General features: G+C 39.6%; 1 protein-coding gene across 1 annotated transcript in view; it reads right to left on the bottom strand.

The window, feature by feature from the left end:
* Nucleotides 1-13267, bottom strand: part of NR1D2 (nuclear receptor subfamily 1 group D member 2) — a 437579-nt gene extending 424312 nt beyond the window's left edge. The window contains exon 1 of the mRNA XM_044066215.1: nt 13066-13267. Coding sequence (XP_043922150.1) covers nt 13066-13267 — 202 coding nt within the window. The remainder of the gene's footprint in view (nt 1-13065) is intronic.
* Between the last annotated feature and the right edge of the window lie 226 nt (nt 13268-13493).

Below are 13493 nucleotides of genomic sequence, written 5' to 3'. Positions count from 1 at the left end.
CTTCTAGGTTGCACAACCACACAGAAAGTTAAATATGAGCAACAATGATTCACTGTGTGGATGTTTTCTCATTTCTCTGTGATTATGCGACATTTATTTTGGTGCATTTTCTAAGTCTTAAATATTTTAGATAAAATTAACTGTCAATAAAAATGCTTGTCAATCAAATTAACTTTAAAACGGTCAGTCAATTTGGTGTCGATACAGAGCATGTTAGATAAATTTAAATAGATCCAAATATATATATATATATATATATATATATATATATATATATATATAAAGAAGTTATGTTATTACCATAACGTTCCATCTGTGTTGTTGATCTTCATTCCTTCATTACTGACGGGTGTCGGTTCCATCCTCAGAACCGAGTCAGCCGTTATAGCAAGCCCGCGCCAGTCAAAAAAACTCTCGAGCTTTGCTTTTATCCATAGTGCCCCTCTCCATATTACCACAGATCGAGTTTGCCTGCAAGGAAATGACAGAGTACAGACAGAGAAAAGCAAAGGCTTTTTATGAGCAATTTCCTTATCATAGGATAGGACCATGTCCGAATCCCCAACAGTCTTACAGAGGGGGATGGTGGGTGGGTTGTAATGAATGAATGACGATCAACAACACAGATGGAACATTATGGTAAGAACATAACTTCTTTACCTGATGTTGTTAATCTTCATTCATTCCTTACTGATGGGATAGAGTCCCTAGCTACCTTGTTTCCTGGGTAGCCTATGGAAGAATATTCCTGAGTACCACTGAACCAAAGGAGGCTCTTCCCCTGGAGACCATATCCAATTTGTAATGCATGATAAAGCTATGAGGAGAAGCCCATGCTGCTGCTGCACAAATGTCATCCATGGAAACCCTTGCATGGAAAGCAACAGAAGTTGCAACTGATCTTGTGGAATGTGCTTTGATCTTAGAAGGTAAAGCTACCTTGTTACATTGATAAATAAAGGTAATGTAATCTCTCAACCATTTAGATAAGGTAACTTTGGACACTGGCTTTCCCAATTTTGGGCCTGAGTATGCTATAAATAATTGGTCATTCTTTCATATGGATTTAGTTCTGTCTAGGTAAAAACTCAGTTATCTGTGAACATCAAGCAAATGCAAGGAATATTCTCCTTTACTGGAGAAATTCGGAAAGAAGACTGGTAGATCAATTGTTTGGTTAACAGTCAAATCAGAGATAACTGTAGGTAAAAATGAGGGATTGGTCTGGAGTGATACTCTGTCCTTATGGAAGATCATGTAGGGGCGTTTTACAGACAACGCTTGTAATTCAGAAATTCTTCTTGCTGAAATAATGGCCACTAAGAATAGGGTTTTCTAGGATAAATATTTTAAGTCACAATTGGCTACAGATTCAAAGGGAGGGTGAGTTAAGGTTTGCAGGACCAAAGTCAAATTCCATGGCTCAATCGGTTGTTTGAAGGGGGGTATGATATATAAAACTCCCTTCAAAAAGGATTTACAGAGCCGGTGAGAAATAAGGGATGAACCTTTGAAGCCATTGGGGAAGTTAGAAACTGCGGCCAAGTTTACTCGAATGGAAGAAGCTGCAGCTCCTGAGTCAAGGAGGCTGGATAGATAATCTAAAACCATGGACAGTGGTGCTGAAAAGGGATTTATTCCTTTAACTCAAGACCAACTAATGAATCTCTTCCATTTGCTGATATAAAGTTTTCTGGTGGATGGTTTATGGGAAACCAGAAGAATGTGATGAACAGGGGAGGATAGGTTGTTCTGCATGGCAATCATCGGAAGTGGAGGAACCAAGCTTTCAGCTTGAGGTTCGATAAATTTGGATATGTCAATCCCTGTGGATGTGATAGTAGTTCTGGCGATGGATCCAGAACCCAAGGAAGCTGTAGCAGAGGAGGCCAAAGGAAGGGAAACCAAATTTGTCGAGGCCAGTAAGGTGCAATGAGGATTATTTTGCTTTTTAACCGATGAGCTTTCATCAAGAATTATGGAATCAGTGGAAGTTGAGGGAAAGCATATAGAAGTCCCGTGGGCCAATCGTTTACAAGAGCATCCTTCAGGGACTCCCCTTTCGGGGAAATTAGGGCAATGTAACTGCTGCATTTGTGATTCTTGGGGGACACGAATAGGTCACAGCAAGGCTGGCCCCAGCGATCGTAAATCTTCTTTGCTATGACAGGATTGAGGGACCACTCGTGAGGCAGGAGGATGCATCTTCTCAACTTGTCTGCAATCGCGCTGTAATCCCCGGGAATGTGCATTGCTATCAGAAAGCAGTTGGAAGCTATCGTCCACTGCCAAATTCTCATGGCCTCTCAACACAATGGGTAGGACTTGGTTACTCCTTGTTTGCTGATGTACCAGACTACTGACATGTTGTCGGACTGGATTGCAATCTTTCCAGAAGGGAGAACAGATTGAAATGCTTGCAATGCTAGAAGCACCACCCTCAATTCTAGAACACCGATATGCAGATTGGCCTCTATGGAAAACGAAGTGACTTGGACAGTCTTTCCCTGATAGTGCCCCCTACCCGATCAGGGAGGCATCCATGGTCACTATGGCTTTGGGCTGAGCAGGGGAGAAAGGTCGACTCCATAGGTCGTCTTCTGTTTGAACAATTTGTTATCCTGATCTGAAAAGACATGGGGAGATTTAAGGGGGGACCATTGTGTCAGCAAAAGCCACTGAAGAGGTCTCATGTGCAGTCTTGCTAATGGGACCATTGTTATAGATGCCGCTATAGACCCTAGTAGTTGAAGGATTGCCCATGCCGGTACTTTGTCCTGAATGAGTATCACTCGGAGCTGTGATCTGAGTCACTGTATCCTATGAGGAGGGAGGCAGACCAGACAAGATTGGGTATTGAATTCTGCTCCTATAAACTCCAGTCTTTGAGTTGAAATTAGTTTGCATTTGTCCTTGTTTACTGTTATAACTAGATGTTCCAAAAGATGTAGGGTGTAATGGGTTGCTAAGATTAGTAGATGCTTAGTTGGGGCAGTGAGGAGCCAATCATCTAGATATGGAAATACTCGGAATCCTTGCAGTCTCAAGTGAGCTGTTACTAATGCCATGCATTTGGTGAACACTCTGCAGGCTATAGAAAGGGCAAAGGGCAGTGGTAGAAATTGGTAGTGATTGGCTCCCAGTCAGAAGAAGAGAAATCTTCTGGAGCGCTTGCCCATTTTTATGTGGTAATATGCATCCTGAAGATCTACAGAGCACATCCAATCGTATTTGCCCAGAAATGGGAGATTAGACTGCACTGTGACCATCTGGAATTTCACTTGTTTTACGAATTTGTTTAGGATGCTGAGGTCCAGAATTGGCCTCCAGTCCCCTGTTTTCTTTGGTGCAAAAAAGAACCTTGAGTAAAAGTCGGATTCTGTTTGGTCTGGAGGGACTGTTCGGATGACTCTTTTTTGAAGCAGCTTTTGAATTTCTAAGGTTGCTGATTCCCTTTGACTGGGTGGAACATCGGGAATGCACCTCAAACGCCTTGGGAAAATATTCAAAAGGATGTGATAACCTCTGGTGATGATCATCTGCACCCAAGAATCTGTGGTTATTTTTTGTCAGGTGAAATGGTGCAGAGAAAAATGACCCCCGAATGCTTTCAGAGGCAAGCAATCGGGCCGCTCTTCAGGAGTGCTGATAGTGCTGTCCGGAGAAAGACTCTCTGGATCCCTGGTTATGAGGACCCCCTCTGCCCCTGAAAGGGTGTCTTCCAGCTGAGTCCCCCCCCTACCCCGGGGGGGGGACTCGCCACGTGTGTCACATAAAGGACCTTGGGATTTTCTGTACCACATTTGTCCACTCCTCTGATTCCTGGAATAGGATCGTTGAGGTGTGGAAAAACATACACCCATGGCAGACAAGGTCTTACCGTCCTTTTCCCACCTGGCTAAAGTGTCTTTTACCTTTAGCCAGGTGGAAAAAGGACGGTAAGACCTTTTCCCACCTGGTTAAAGTGTCTTTTAACTTTAGGCCAAAAAGAGAGGAAGCCTCTACAGGGGCATTTAGGAAGGAAGACTTAAAAGGATCTGCTAAGTCACACAGATGCATCTAGGTGTGACATCTGGTAACAACGCCTGTACCCGCTGCTTTAGCCACCCCTTTGGTCAAGTGGGAAATCAACCTCATGGACGAATTAGAGATGGACTCCAGGGTCGCAAGCTGTGAGGCAACTTTGTCCTGTACCTCATCACAGACTGCTCCTGCCAAGGTTTTTGAGAATTCCAAAATTAGGTCTCTCTGAGGCTGAGTAAAGTATGCCAGATAATTCAGGGACCGGATAGCAAAGGTCACTGAAGAATATACCTGCTTACCAAGTCTGTCTATCGCTCGAGACTCCCTGTTTGGGGGATGGACAGTAGAGCTCTCCTCAGCTAGCTCTTTTTTTGTGGCCGCTGCCACAACCATAGCATCTACCACAAGGCCCTTTGACCAGTGTGAGTTACTTTCTTGAGGGGAAAGAATTTTGTATGGCCTCTGGGGGAATAGACTCAATGGTATCAGGACACTTCCACGCTCACTGCACAATGAGTTGGACAAGTTCATCTGCAGGCTGGGTCACCCAGGAGGTAGAGGGCCAGGCCCGGAGAGCCTGCAAGAATACGGACTCCTCAGAGGAGGGGGTGGTGGACTTCCAATCACCCTGCTGCTTCAGGATTTCCAAGATGTCTGCAAAGGAGACATCATCAGTGGTTGACCATGGGGACCCTTCCCCTTCATCATAGTCCGTATCTTCGGTCAAATATTCCTCTGGGGAATCAACATGCTTCCTCTTGCATGATCTCTTACGAGGAACCTCCTCGGGGGGAGTTATCAGAGGAGGATCCTGCAGAGGGGGAACCTTGTTGAAGGGTGTCTTGAGGCTTCCGAGCCCAGTGTCCATGAGTAGTGGGCTGCATCAGCTGTGGCTCAGAGGAAGGGAGAGGGCAGATCTCCGATGCCGGGGGGATCAACTGAGAACCTGCAGAGGCCAATGCACTCTCCATCACCTGGAAAGCAGGTCCTCCCAAAGAGGAGTGGGAGCCTGGAACCGAGAAGGACAAACTCAGGACTGGGGTCACACCCCACTCTGAAGAATCCATTACCAGAGAGGGAGCCCTGGGAGGAGGCGGCTCTGTCAAGGTGACTGGAACAGTGGCAATTGTGCGAAATGGAGACACCATACTGGGGAACTCGGTGCCAACAGGCCAGTCTCGGTCCCGAGGATGGCCCGGCTCTGGAAGAGTTGAAGACCAAAGGGTAGTCTCCGGAACCGTGGTAAGATCTACCACTGGTACCGAAGGAGCTGGAACCGGGGTTGGCACCAGTGATGAATGCTCTAAAACCGGCAAAGAAGTCGAAGGAGGGAAATATTGTGGGGTCTTTGGAGAAGAACCCTAGGCTCCAGATGGAAGGGAGGGTTTTGATGGAGTAGAAATTCCTCTGGCCGCCAAGAGCTGATACATGAGCCTCACTACTTCAAGTTCAGAAAGACTCTTAGTGGACCAGCTGGACATCCCCGAGGGTGAAGTAGACTGCTCCAAAAAGGGGCTGTATTGCTGGCCAAAAAATGGGTCTACCGAGGGGGAATATCTGGTCTGAGGAGTAATTTCACCTTTTGGCATTGAGGTCAAAAGACCAATATGAAGTACAGGGAGGGGGGAAGTGACCAGATCTGGTACAACTATTTTTGGTACCGAAAGGTGAGTCAGAGCCGGTGAAGAAATTGTCGGAGCTGTGGTCGGTATGGGCCAAGGTGCTGAAGAAGACAGCTCTGAAGTTATTGTTTGCTTTGGAACCGAAGTTGGTGCTGAGGATGAAGGTTTAGGCCTCAGTACCGAGGGTACTGGTAGCTTGGGAATTTTAGTCTTCGGTTCTGATAGTTTGGATTCAGTATCATGAGGAGAGAAGGGTTAAGATTTGTTCCTCTTTTTGTGTTCTTTCTTAGGACGGGGTGATCTCTCTGACTGAAAGATCGTCTCCGCGAAAGGAGATTTCAAAAGTCCTTTTAGCATTAGCTTGTTTTTATGCTCCGCTAGTGTACAGGAGCTGAAGCCTTTACAAATATCACAAGGGGTTTCACAGAAAGGTGAGGAACCCCCAAACAGTATATACAAGATGAATGGTTGCCGACATTGGGCATCTTCCTATCATGCTGATCACAGCGTTTGAAGACCGTAGGTCCTTTCTTTTCCACCATAACTTGAATGACCAGAAAAATGCCACAGAAACAGACAGGTAAAGAAGTATAAAGCAAGCAAAAAATACTACAAGTAATAAAATATGTTTATAAAAGGAACTATGTGAAGCTAAAGGTAAATGGCTGGATTGGGGAAGAAATAAAAATAGAATGTGGAATAGAGCTGGGCTGCCCAGCTAGTAGTGTAATTTTCTCATTAATTACAAATGTAATAGTGAAAGAAATTAATACAATGTCAATTAGCAGTGGATACAAAATGATGAAGGAAGTACAACTGCAAATAATGTATAATTATGTGGATGATATTGTATTAATTGTTAAAAATAAAGTATGGATTGGAAAAAGTAAATGAAATATTAAGTATAAATTAAAAAAATGGTTTAAATATAATTAAAGAGAAAAGTAAAGGATTTGGTTTAGAAGGAATGATAGGAGGTATTGAGTTCAATGGAAAATATATAGATATATTGGGAATAATATTTGGAAGGAAAGAATATAGACAACAACAATGGGATAATGTACTCAATGAAGTAAAGGCTGTGACTAATTTTTGGAAATCATATAGATTTTCATAAGTAAAAAGACTGAATCCAGTCAAGAGAGGGATTCTATATATGGAAGAAGAAGAGCAAGAAGACTTGGGTTTCATAAACCCAATAGTACATCCAGCATCTTTAATTGTATACAAGCTATTAAAAGGAATTATGAAGGAAAATAAACACTTGATAGAAATATTACTATATTATAAATACAAAGAACTGTGGAAAGGAATGGAAGTTAAAAAAGTAAAAGCACTGTGAATGAAGGAATGAAGGAGTATCAAAACAAAACTGTGTTATATAAAATAAAAAAGAATATATGTGAAAAAACAGAAAGGAATGGTACTTAAATATTGTAAAAACATTTTATTGCATTGATCCATGGAAAGATTTAGAAATAAATAACAAAAAAGACATAATGATGAGATAGAATAACTATAAAAAGATTAAAGAATGTAATGATTTTTTTATGGAGATTGTCTATTAGAAAATTGCCGGTTAAGGCAAATATGCCATACAATAATAGCAAGATAGAATATGTAATAAATGTGGAGAGTTTGAGACTGCTGATCATGTGTTTTTGAAATGTGAAAGAGTTACTAATTCGTGGAAAGAAATATGTAAACATAAAAGGGTGAAAACTTTGTTAAAATATGAGCAAATAAATATGGACATAATAGAATTTGGTTATTAAGGTGCATGAAAACAGGAAGAAGTGAAGAAAATGGACAGAATAATATTTTATGTTTCATTGACTATATGGAACGAGAAACTAAATGAAATTAAATACAATGGAAAATTGACTTTGACAAAGATTTTGAAGAAAATAATGTTTTGGCTGTGGATAAAAGAGTGGGGAGGGAGGGATTACATTGAAGTTTATAATGGATGGAACTTTGTAAATAATGTAAATATGTAAATAATATGTAGTGTATATATCAATTGAAAAACCCTACTCTTTTTTTGATAAGTGCCATGGGATGTTTTACATCTAAAACAAGCACCACCAACTCAAGGAGATGAGGCCTGGGTTTAACATCTCATCTGGTGGGTGAAAAGGAAAAACTTATACTTGTATTTATAGGTGAGGAATCCACAACCTCCCCTTCATGACAGAAAAAAATGTGGAAATAATGCTGATATGGTTTACCTACTGGTAAGTTATATTAACTCTGAGAATGCCCAGTGAGAAGACAATACAAATGAATAAGACAATACAAATAAGCAGAGCAAGTTAGAACACAGCAAGAGTGGAAGGGGGAACAAATGAACAAAACAGTTCCACGCCATACCCATACTCTCAACTAAGACATGACTTAATGTACAGGGTGACTGAAGATAAACAGCAGACACTGAGCCCACTGTAAATCCCAAAGCCCTTTACAGCACTTGTAATGAAACTCGCACACATCCACATTTTGTGTGGTTATTTAGGGGCACATACGGTAAAAGATATGATTTTAGTCAGACTCTGTTGGTCTCATATTATGAAAGGAATGGAGAACTTCTATGCTGTGTGCCTAGAGTGTCAAAGGACAACACCCAACCCAATGTTTGAGTCCTTTGATAGCCTTTACATCACAGAAGCCCCATTTGAATGGATAGCTATGGACATTGTACTTCCATTTGTCAAGTCGACTACGGGCCATCGATATATCCTTTTAATCATGAAATATCAACAAACTTTCCTGAGACAGCACTCCTATGAAAGATCAATGCAAATTCTACAGCAAATGGATTGGTGCTGATTTATTCTAGAGTAGGAGTCCCCCAAGAAATATTTATTGATCAAAGCACCCAAATAATGTTCACAAAAATGCATAAACTTTGTCATTTTCTTAAAGCAAAAATGTTGAAGACATCTATAAACCACCCTCAAAAGATGGGCAAGTTGAATGCCTTAATGTTCTTCTTGTTCTTCTTTCAGCTTTTCCTGGTTAGGGGTCGCCACAGTGGAACTCTGGTCCATTAATGATTGGCAGTAGATTTTTATGGTGCCAACCCAACGCTCAACCTTCAACGGAGGCACGCCCATTCACGTATATCTTTTGAACACCACTCGACCATAGGGAGGACATGCAGACTCCACACAGAAGGCACTCAGCCAAGAATCGAACGGGAGAACCTCTTGCTGTGAGGCGACGACGTTACCGCTGCACCACTGCGGCAGCTCAGTTGAATGCCTTAATAAGACTCTGAAATTCATTAAATAAAGAACACAGAAGGGGAAAACAGGAACTGGGACCAGCTGGTACCATATCTTATCTGGACTCACTCACTTAATTTATGATATACCTAGCATCTTCAAGACTCACTGGCTATAGCAAAGGAAATATGTTGAAGAAAAAAAAAACTTTCAAATGTATTAGGGCATTTTGTTGACTTTCAGGAGAAGTTCGAAACCATAATGCATGTAGTAAAACAGTATATGGAAAGTGCTCAAGGAGCATGGCAGAGACCAGGTAATATAGAGGATTATGATCAGATCTCTGATTGTAATCTGCTTATTATGTGTTCAAGAGATAGATGACAAGAAATTCACCTTGAGAGCACAGCATACATGTCAAGAGCACATAATATTAGGTTACAATCAGAGATCCAATCATATTTCTTTGTACTGCATAGAGATTTATTTGCTCCATGTACTTACTCATTACAGGAAAAAGAAAAAAGTGCAAAGTATTTTGCTAGCTTTTAAAGCTGTTATGCCCTTGGTGAGTGCAGTCGAACAGACAGCTAGACAAGTCAATGAAATATTTTAAAGTAAAGTCAAGGGCAGATTGTAGGAATAGTCAGCAAGCAAAAAAGTTGTTTTGATTTCTGCCACTGTTGTTTGCTGGCCAGCATAATCAGTTCTTAGTGCAAAACCTGAGTTTATATAATTTGCTGGGGGGGGAGCACTCAATAATTAAGATCAGGTCTAGCGTTACTGAAGCACTTAACTAGTTTGTTTTTTTTTCCCTGCTACTGGAGTGTAATCGTGGTGCTCCATGCACTACAAAATGTTCATCTCAGAGAGACAAAGTACTTGTTTTAATACCCATATCCAATAATTTTCTTGTAAAGAGGCAAGAACCATTTGAAATTATAAAAAAGGTACATGAGGTAAACTATAATCCAGTCTTGTTGTAAAATTTAAAAGTCTTTTAATATGTGCACTAGGTAAGCGCTTTCACTGACCGCTTCATCAGATCTTGAAATTTTTTTAAAACACACAAACGCTGGCTTATAAAGCGAGCACATGATGCAGAAGTAATCATTCAATTAACATTTAAAAACATACACTTTATATGAAAAAGAACTTTCATAACATGAATTTCAGAGAACAGATTCACTATTCATCTACCAAATAAATACTAAAGTACCTACAATTCATATAATACTTAAATGCTTTCAAATATATCCAATGTCCTAACTCTAAACAGTGCATACGTCATACTAAACAAATGCATACGTCATACTAAACTAATAAATTCATATACGTCCTATATTCAAATTCTTCAATCGAAAGATGCATCTGTCATAAACACTAGTATAAATAGAAAACACTAAACAATATAATAGTATTCCGCTACAAATTATAATATATGTATTGTTAGCACAATAGTTGTATTCAAACTAAAACCAACATAAGTCCAAGTGACCATCCTATTACTATGCTGTGCATCTGAATTACAGCTGGATGAAACATCTATAGTGCATAGTGTCAGTTTCAAATTAATGTTTATAAACTTCACACTCATTCACAATACACATTGAATGAAACAGAATAGACAATATATATAGCATATACAATATCAATATCTATATGCATACTCAATCAAATGACTATTAGACAGATATATATCAGTATGTATAAGCATCCTCAGATTGTATTATCAGTCAGAATGCCCAAAGATAATATTTATAGTAAATATAATTTTATCAAAAATGTAAAAATATTTTCATGTATATATATATATATATATATGGATCCCCTTCAGTTTACCGAAACGCCACAACGCCGAAACACAAATCACCGACACCAAAAGACCGACAACACAAAATACCGACAATACACACAACCATACATGCACTAACCGTAACCCAAACCCTAACCCTAAGGTCCGACACAACCGCACACTTACCCTACCCGCACCCTAACCCTAACTCACTTAACCCACCCCTAAACCCACAGTCCGTCACTATCGCACACACACCCTACCTGCACCCTAACCCTAACTCACTTAACCCACCCTTAAACATATATTCCGTCACTATCGCACACTTACCCTACCAGCACCCTAACCCTAACTCACTTAACCCGCCCCTAAAACTACAGTCCCTCACTATCGCACACTTACCTGTCCGCTCCCTAACTAAATCCCTCACTCTATCGCACACTTACCGAGTCCGTCGGGTTCTCACCTTGTCGGTCATCTGCGTTGTCGGTCCTTTGGTGTCGGTGATTTGTGTTTCGGCGTTGTGGCGTTTCGGTAAACTGAAGGGGATCCATATATATATATATATATATATATATATATATATATATATATATATATATATATATATATATATATACACACACATAGGCAATCAGGATGCATAAAAATAAGGGTCCCAAATAGATGGTGTGGTTATGAGTAATAATAATTAAGTAAAAAGTATTAATTATACAAAATAGATCAATAACTTTTATATTATCTAATAACTAGGTGTCTTGACCTCAAAATGGGTTTGATCAAGGCTCTTTCATTAAGGCCTTTACCTTTATCTGCCCTCATTCTCATAATCCAATTAATTTCCTTCCTTTCTGTAGCATTCCTTATATTACCTTCCCTTATTTTAGGTTTGAATGTATCTATGACCATAAATCGAAAGGTATGCTCATGGCCATTAAGCAATACATGTTTCGCCAGAGCATTATTTTCATAATTTACTCTAATAGCATATAAGTGTTCCCTCATTCTGTTACGGAAAACCCTATTGGTTTTACTGACATAGAATGAGGTACACTCCTGACATATTGCAAGGTAGACAACATGGATGGAACTACAGTCAGCAGATACTCTAAAGTGAAACGTTCGACCTGTGTCTGGATGTATAATCACCTATATTTATATAGGGACAAAAATTACATCTACCACAGGGATGAGTCCCTGTGTAATTTGTGAAATATTGCTTATCTGATGGATAACATAACAGTCTCATAAGACTAGGTTTATTCTTGAATTGGTATTTTGGTTTATTACCCACAATATTCCTTATTTCTATGTCTGTGGTTAGGACACGCCAGTGATGTTCAATGACATCCATGATGTCCTGACTATCTACTGTGAAGAACATTGGTATTTTCAATTCTGAGATGTTGCTTTCTTGCTTATTACATTCTTCTGTTCTATCAGATTAAAATGGTGCAGCTCTGCTCTGTCTCAAAGAGTTTATATTCTGCAAACCATGTTCTATTTCAGTATATTTGTAACCACGTTTAACTAATCTTTCCCTGAAAGTATTGATTTCATGCCTATATCCAGCTTCTGTGGCATTAAGGCGTGAAATCCTCATACCTTGCCCTTTAACAATATTATTAAACATGTATTGAGGATGCATACTGTGTCCATGGAGAAGTGTATTCCTATAAGACTTCTTCCTATAGACGACAGTATTAATGTATGTGTCCATCACTCTTTCAACATATACATCTAGATATTCTATTTTAGTAGATGAAATATTTGATGTAAATTTAAGACATGCACTCATACTGTTCATTTGTGTAATACACTCCTTTAGTTCTTCCTCATCACCATTAGAAAGAAAAAAGACATCATCAACGAAATGATGTTAAAAAGGGACCTGTGCTATGTACCAAGATTTCAAAAATAGCTGTTTCTCCTCCCATAAAACTAGAAACATGTTGGCGTAGCCATTGGCACACGAGGTGCCCATAGCTATGCCATCTCGCTGAGTATATATTGTCTCATCAAAGATGAAAACATTATTCCCAAGTATAATTTCTAAGAATAGACTAATGAGATCAATCTTGGATGCATTATACTCACTGTGCTTGGTGAGATATCGCTTAATAGATTCAATGCCCATATCATTTGGAATCATTGTATATAGTGACTGCACATCTAATGTCACAAATATAATATCTGCTTTTATTGAGGATGTACTAGTAAAAGCATACAAGTCTGATAAAAATTGCTTTGTATCTTTCAGTATGAACACATTCCTGTCTAACACTGGCCTGAGTTGCTTTTCCACATACAAAGAAAAAGGGCTCAGTGCCTCATCCCCTACCAGAGACTATTGGTCTCATGGGGGGATTAGTGCCATCCTTATGAATCTTTGGTATACCTTGTATTATTGGTATCACTGGATATTCTACTTCAAGAAAAGTGGCGAGTTCATTAGTTATAATATAGCTATCTACTAAATCAGTTACAGTCTTAAAGATCGTATATTTGATAGTGTCAATTCTCTCTCTAGCAATAATATTATAATGTGTAGTATCACTGAGCATATTCAACATTGCCTCTTGATATTCTATTTTATCCATGGCAACCAGGGACCTCCTTTATCAGCTGGTCTGAAAACAATTGTGTTGTCACCTTGCAATCTTTGCAATGCTTTCTTCTCATGGTAATTTAAGTTGTATCTATGCCTCTTATGTGTATGATTTGTGTTACTTTCATTATATATATCTTATGTACATCTTCCTCTACTAAACTATAAAATGCTTCTACAAGAGGATGGTTATTCAGGATAAATTCACTAGGTCTTTT

The sequence above is a fragment of the Protopterus annectens genome, chromosome 3.part1, assembly GCF_019279795.1.
Source record: "Protopterus annectens isolate FY-2018-M chromosome 3.part1, PAN1.0, whole genome shotgun sequence".
Lineage (NCBI taxonomy): Eukaryota > Metazoa > Chordata > Ceratodontiformes > Protopteridae > Protopterus > Protopterus annectens.
The sequence above is the reverse complement of the archived record's forward strand: the minus strand, read 5'-3'. Positions and strand labels throughout refer to the sequence as shown.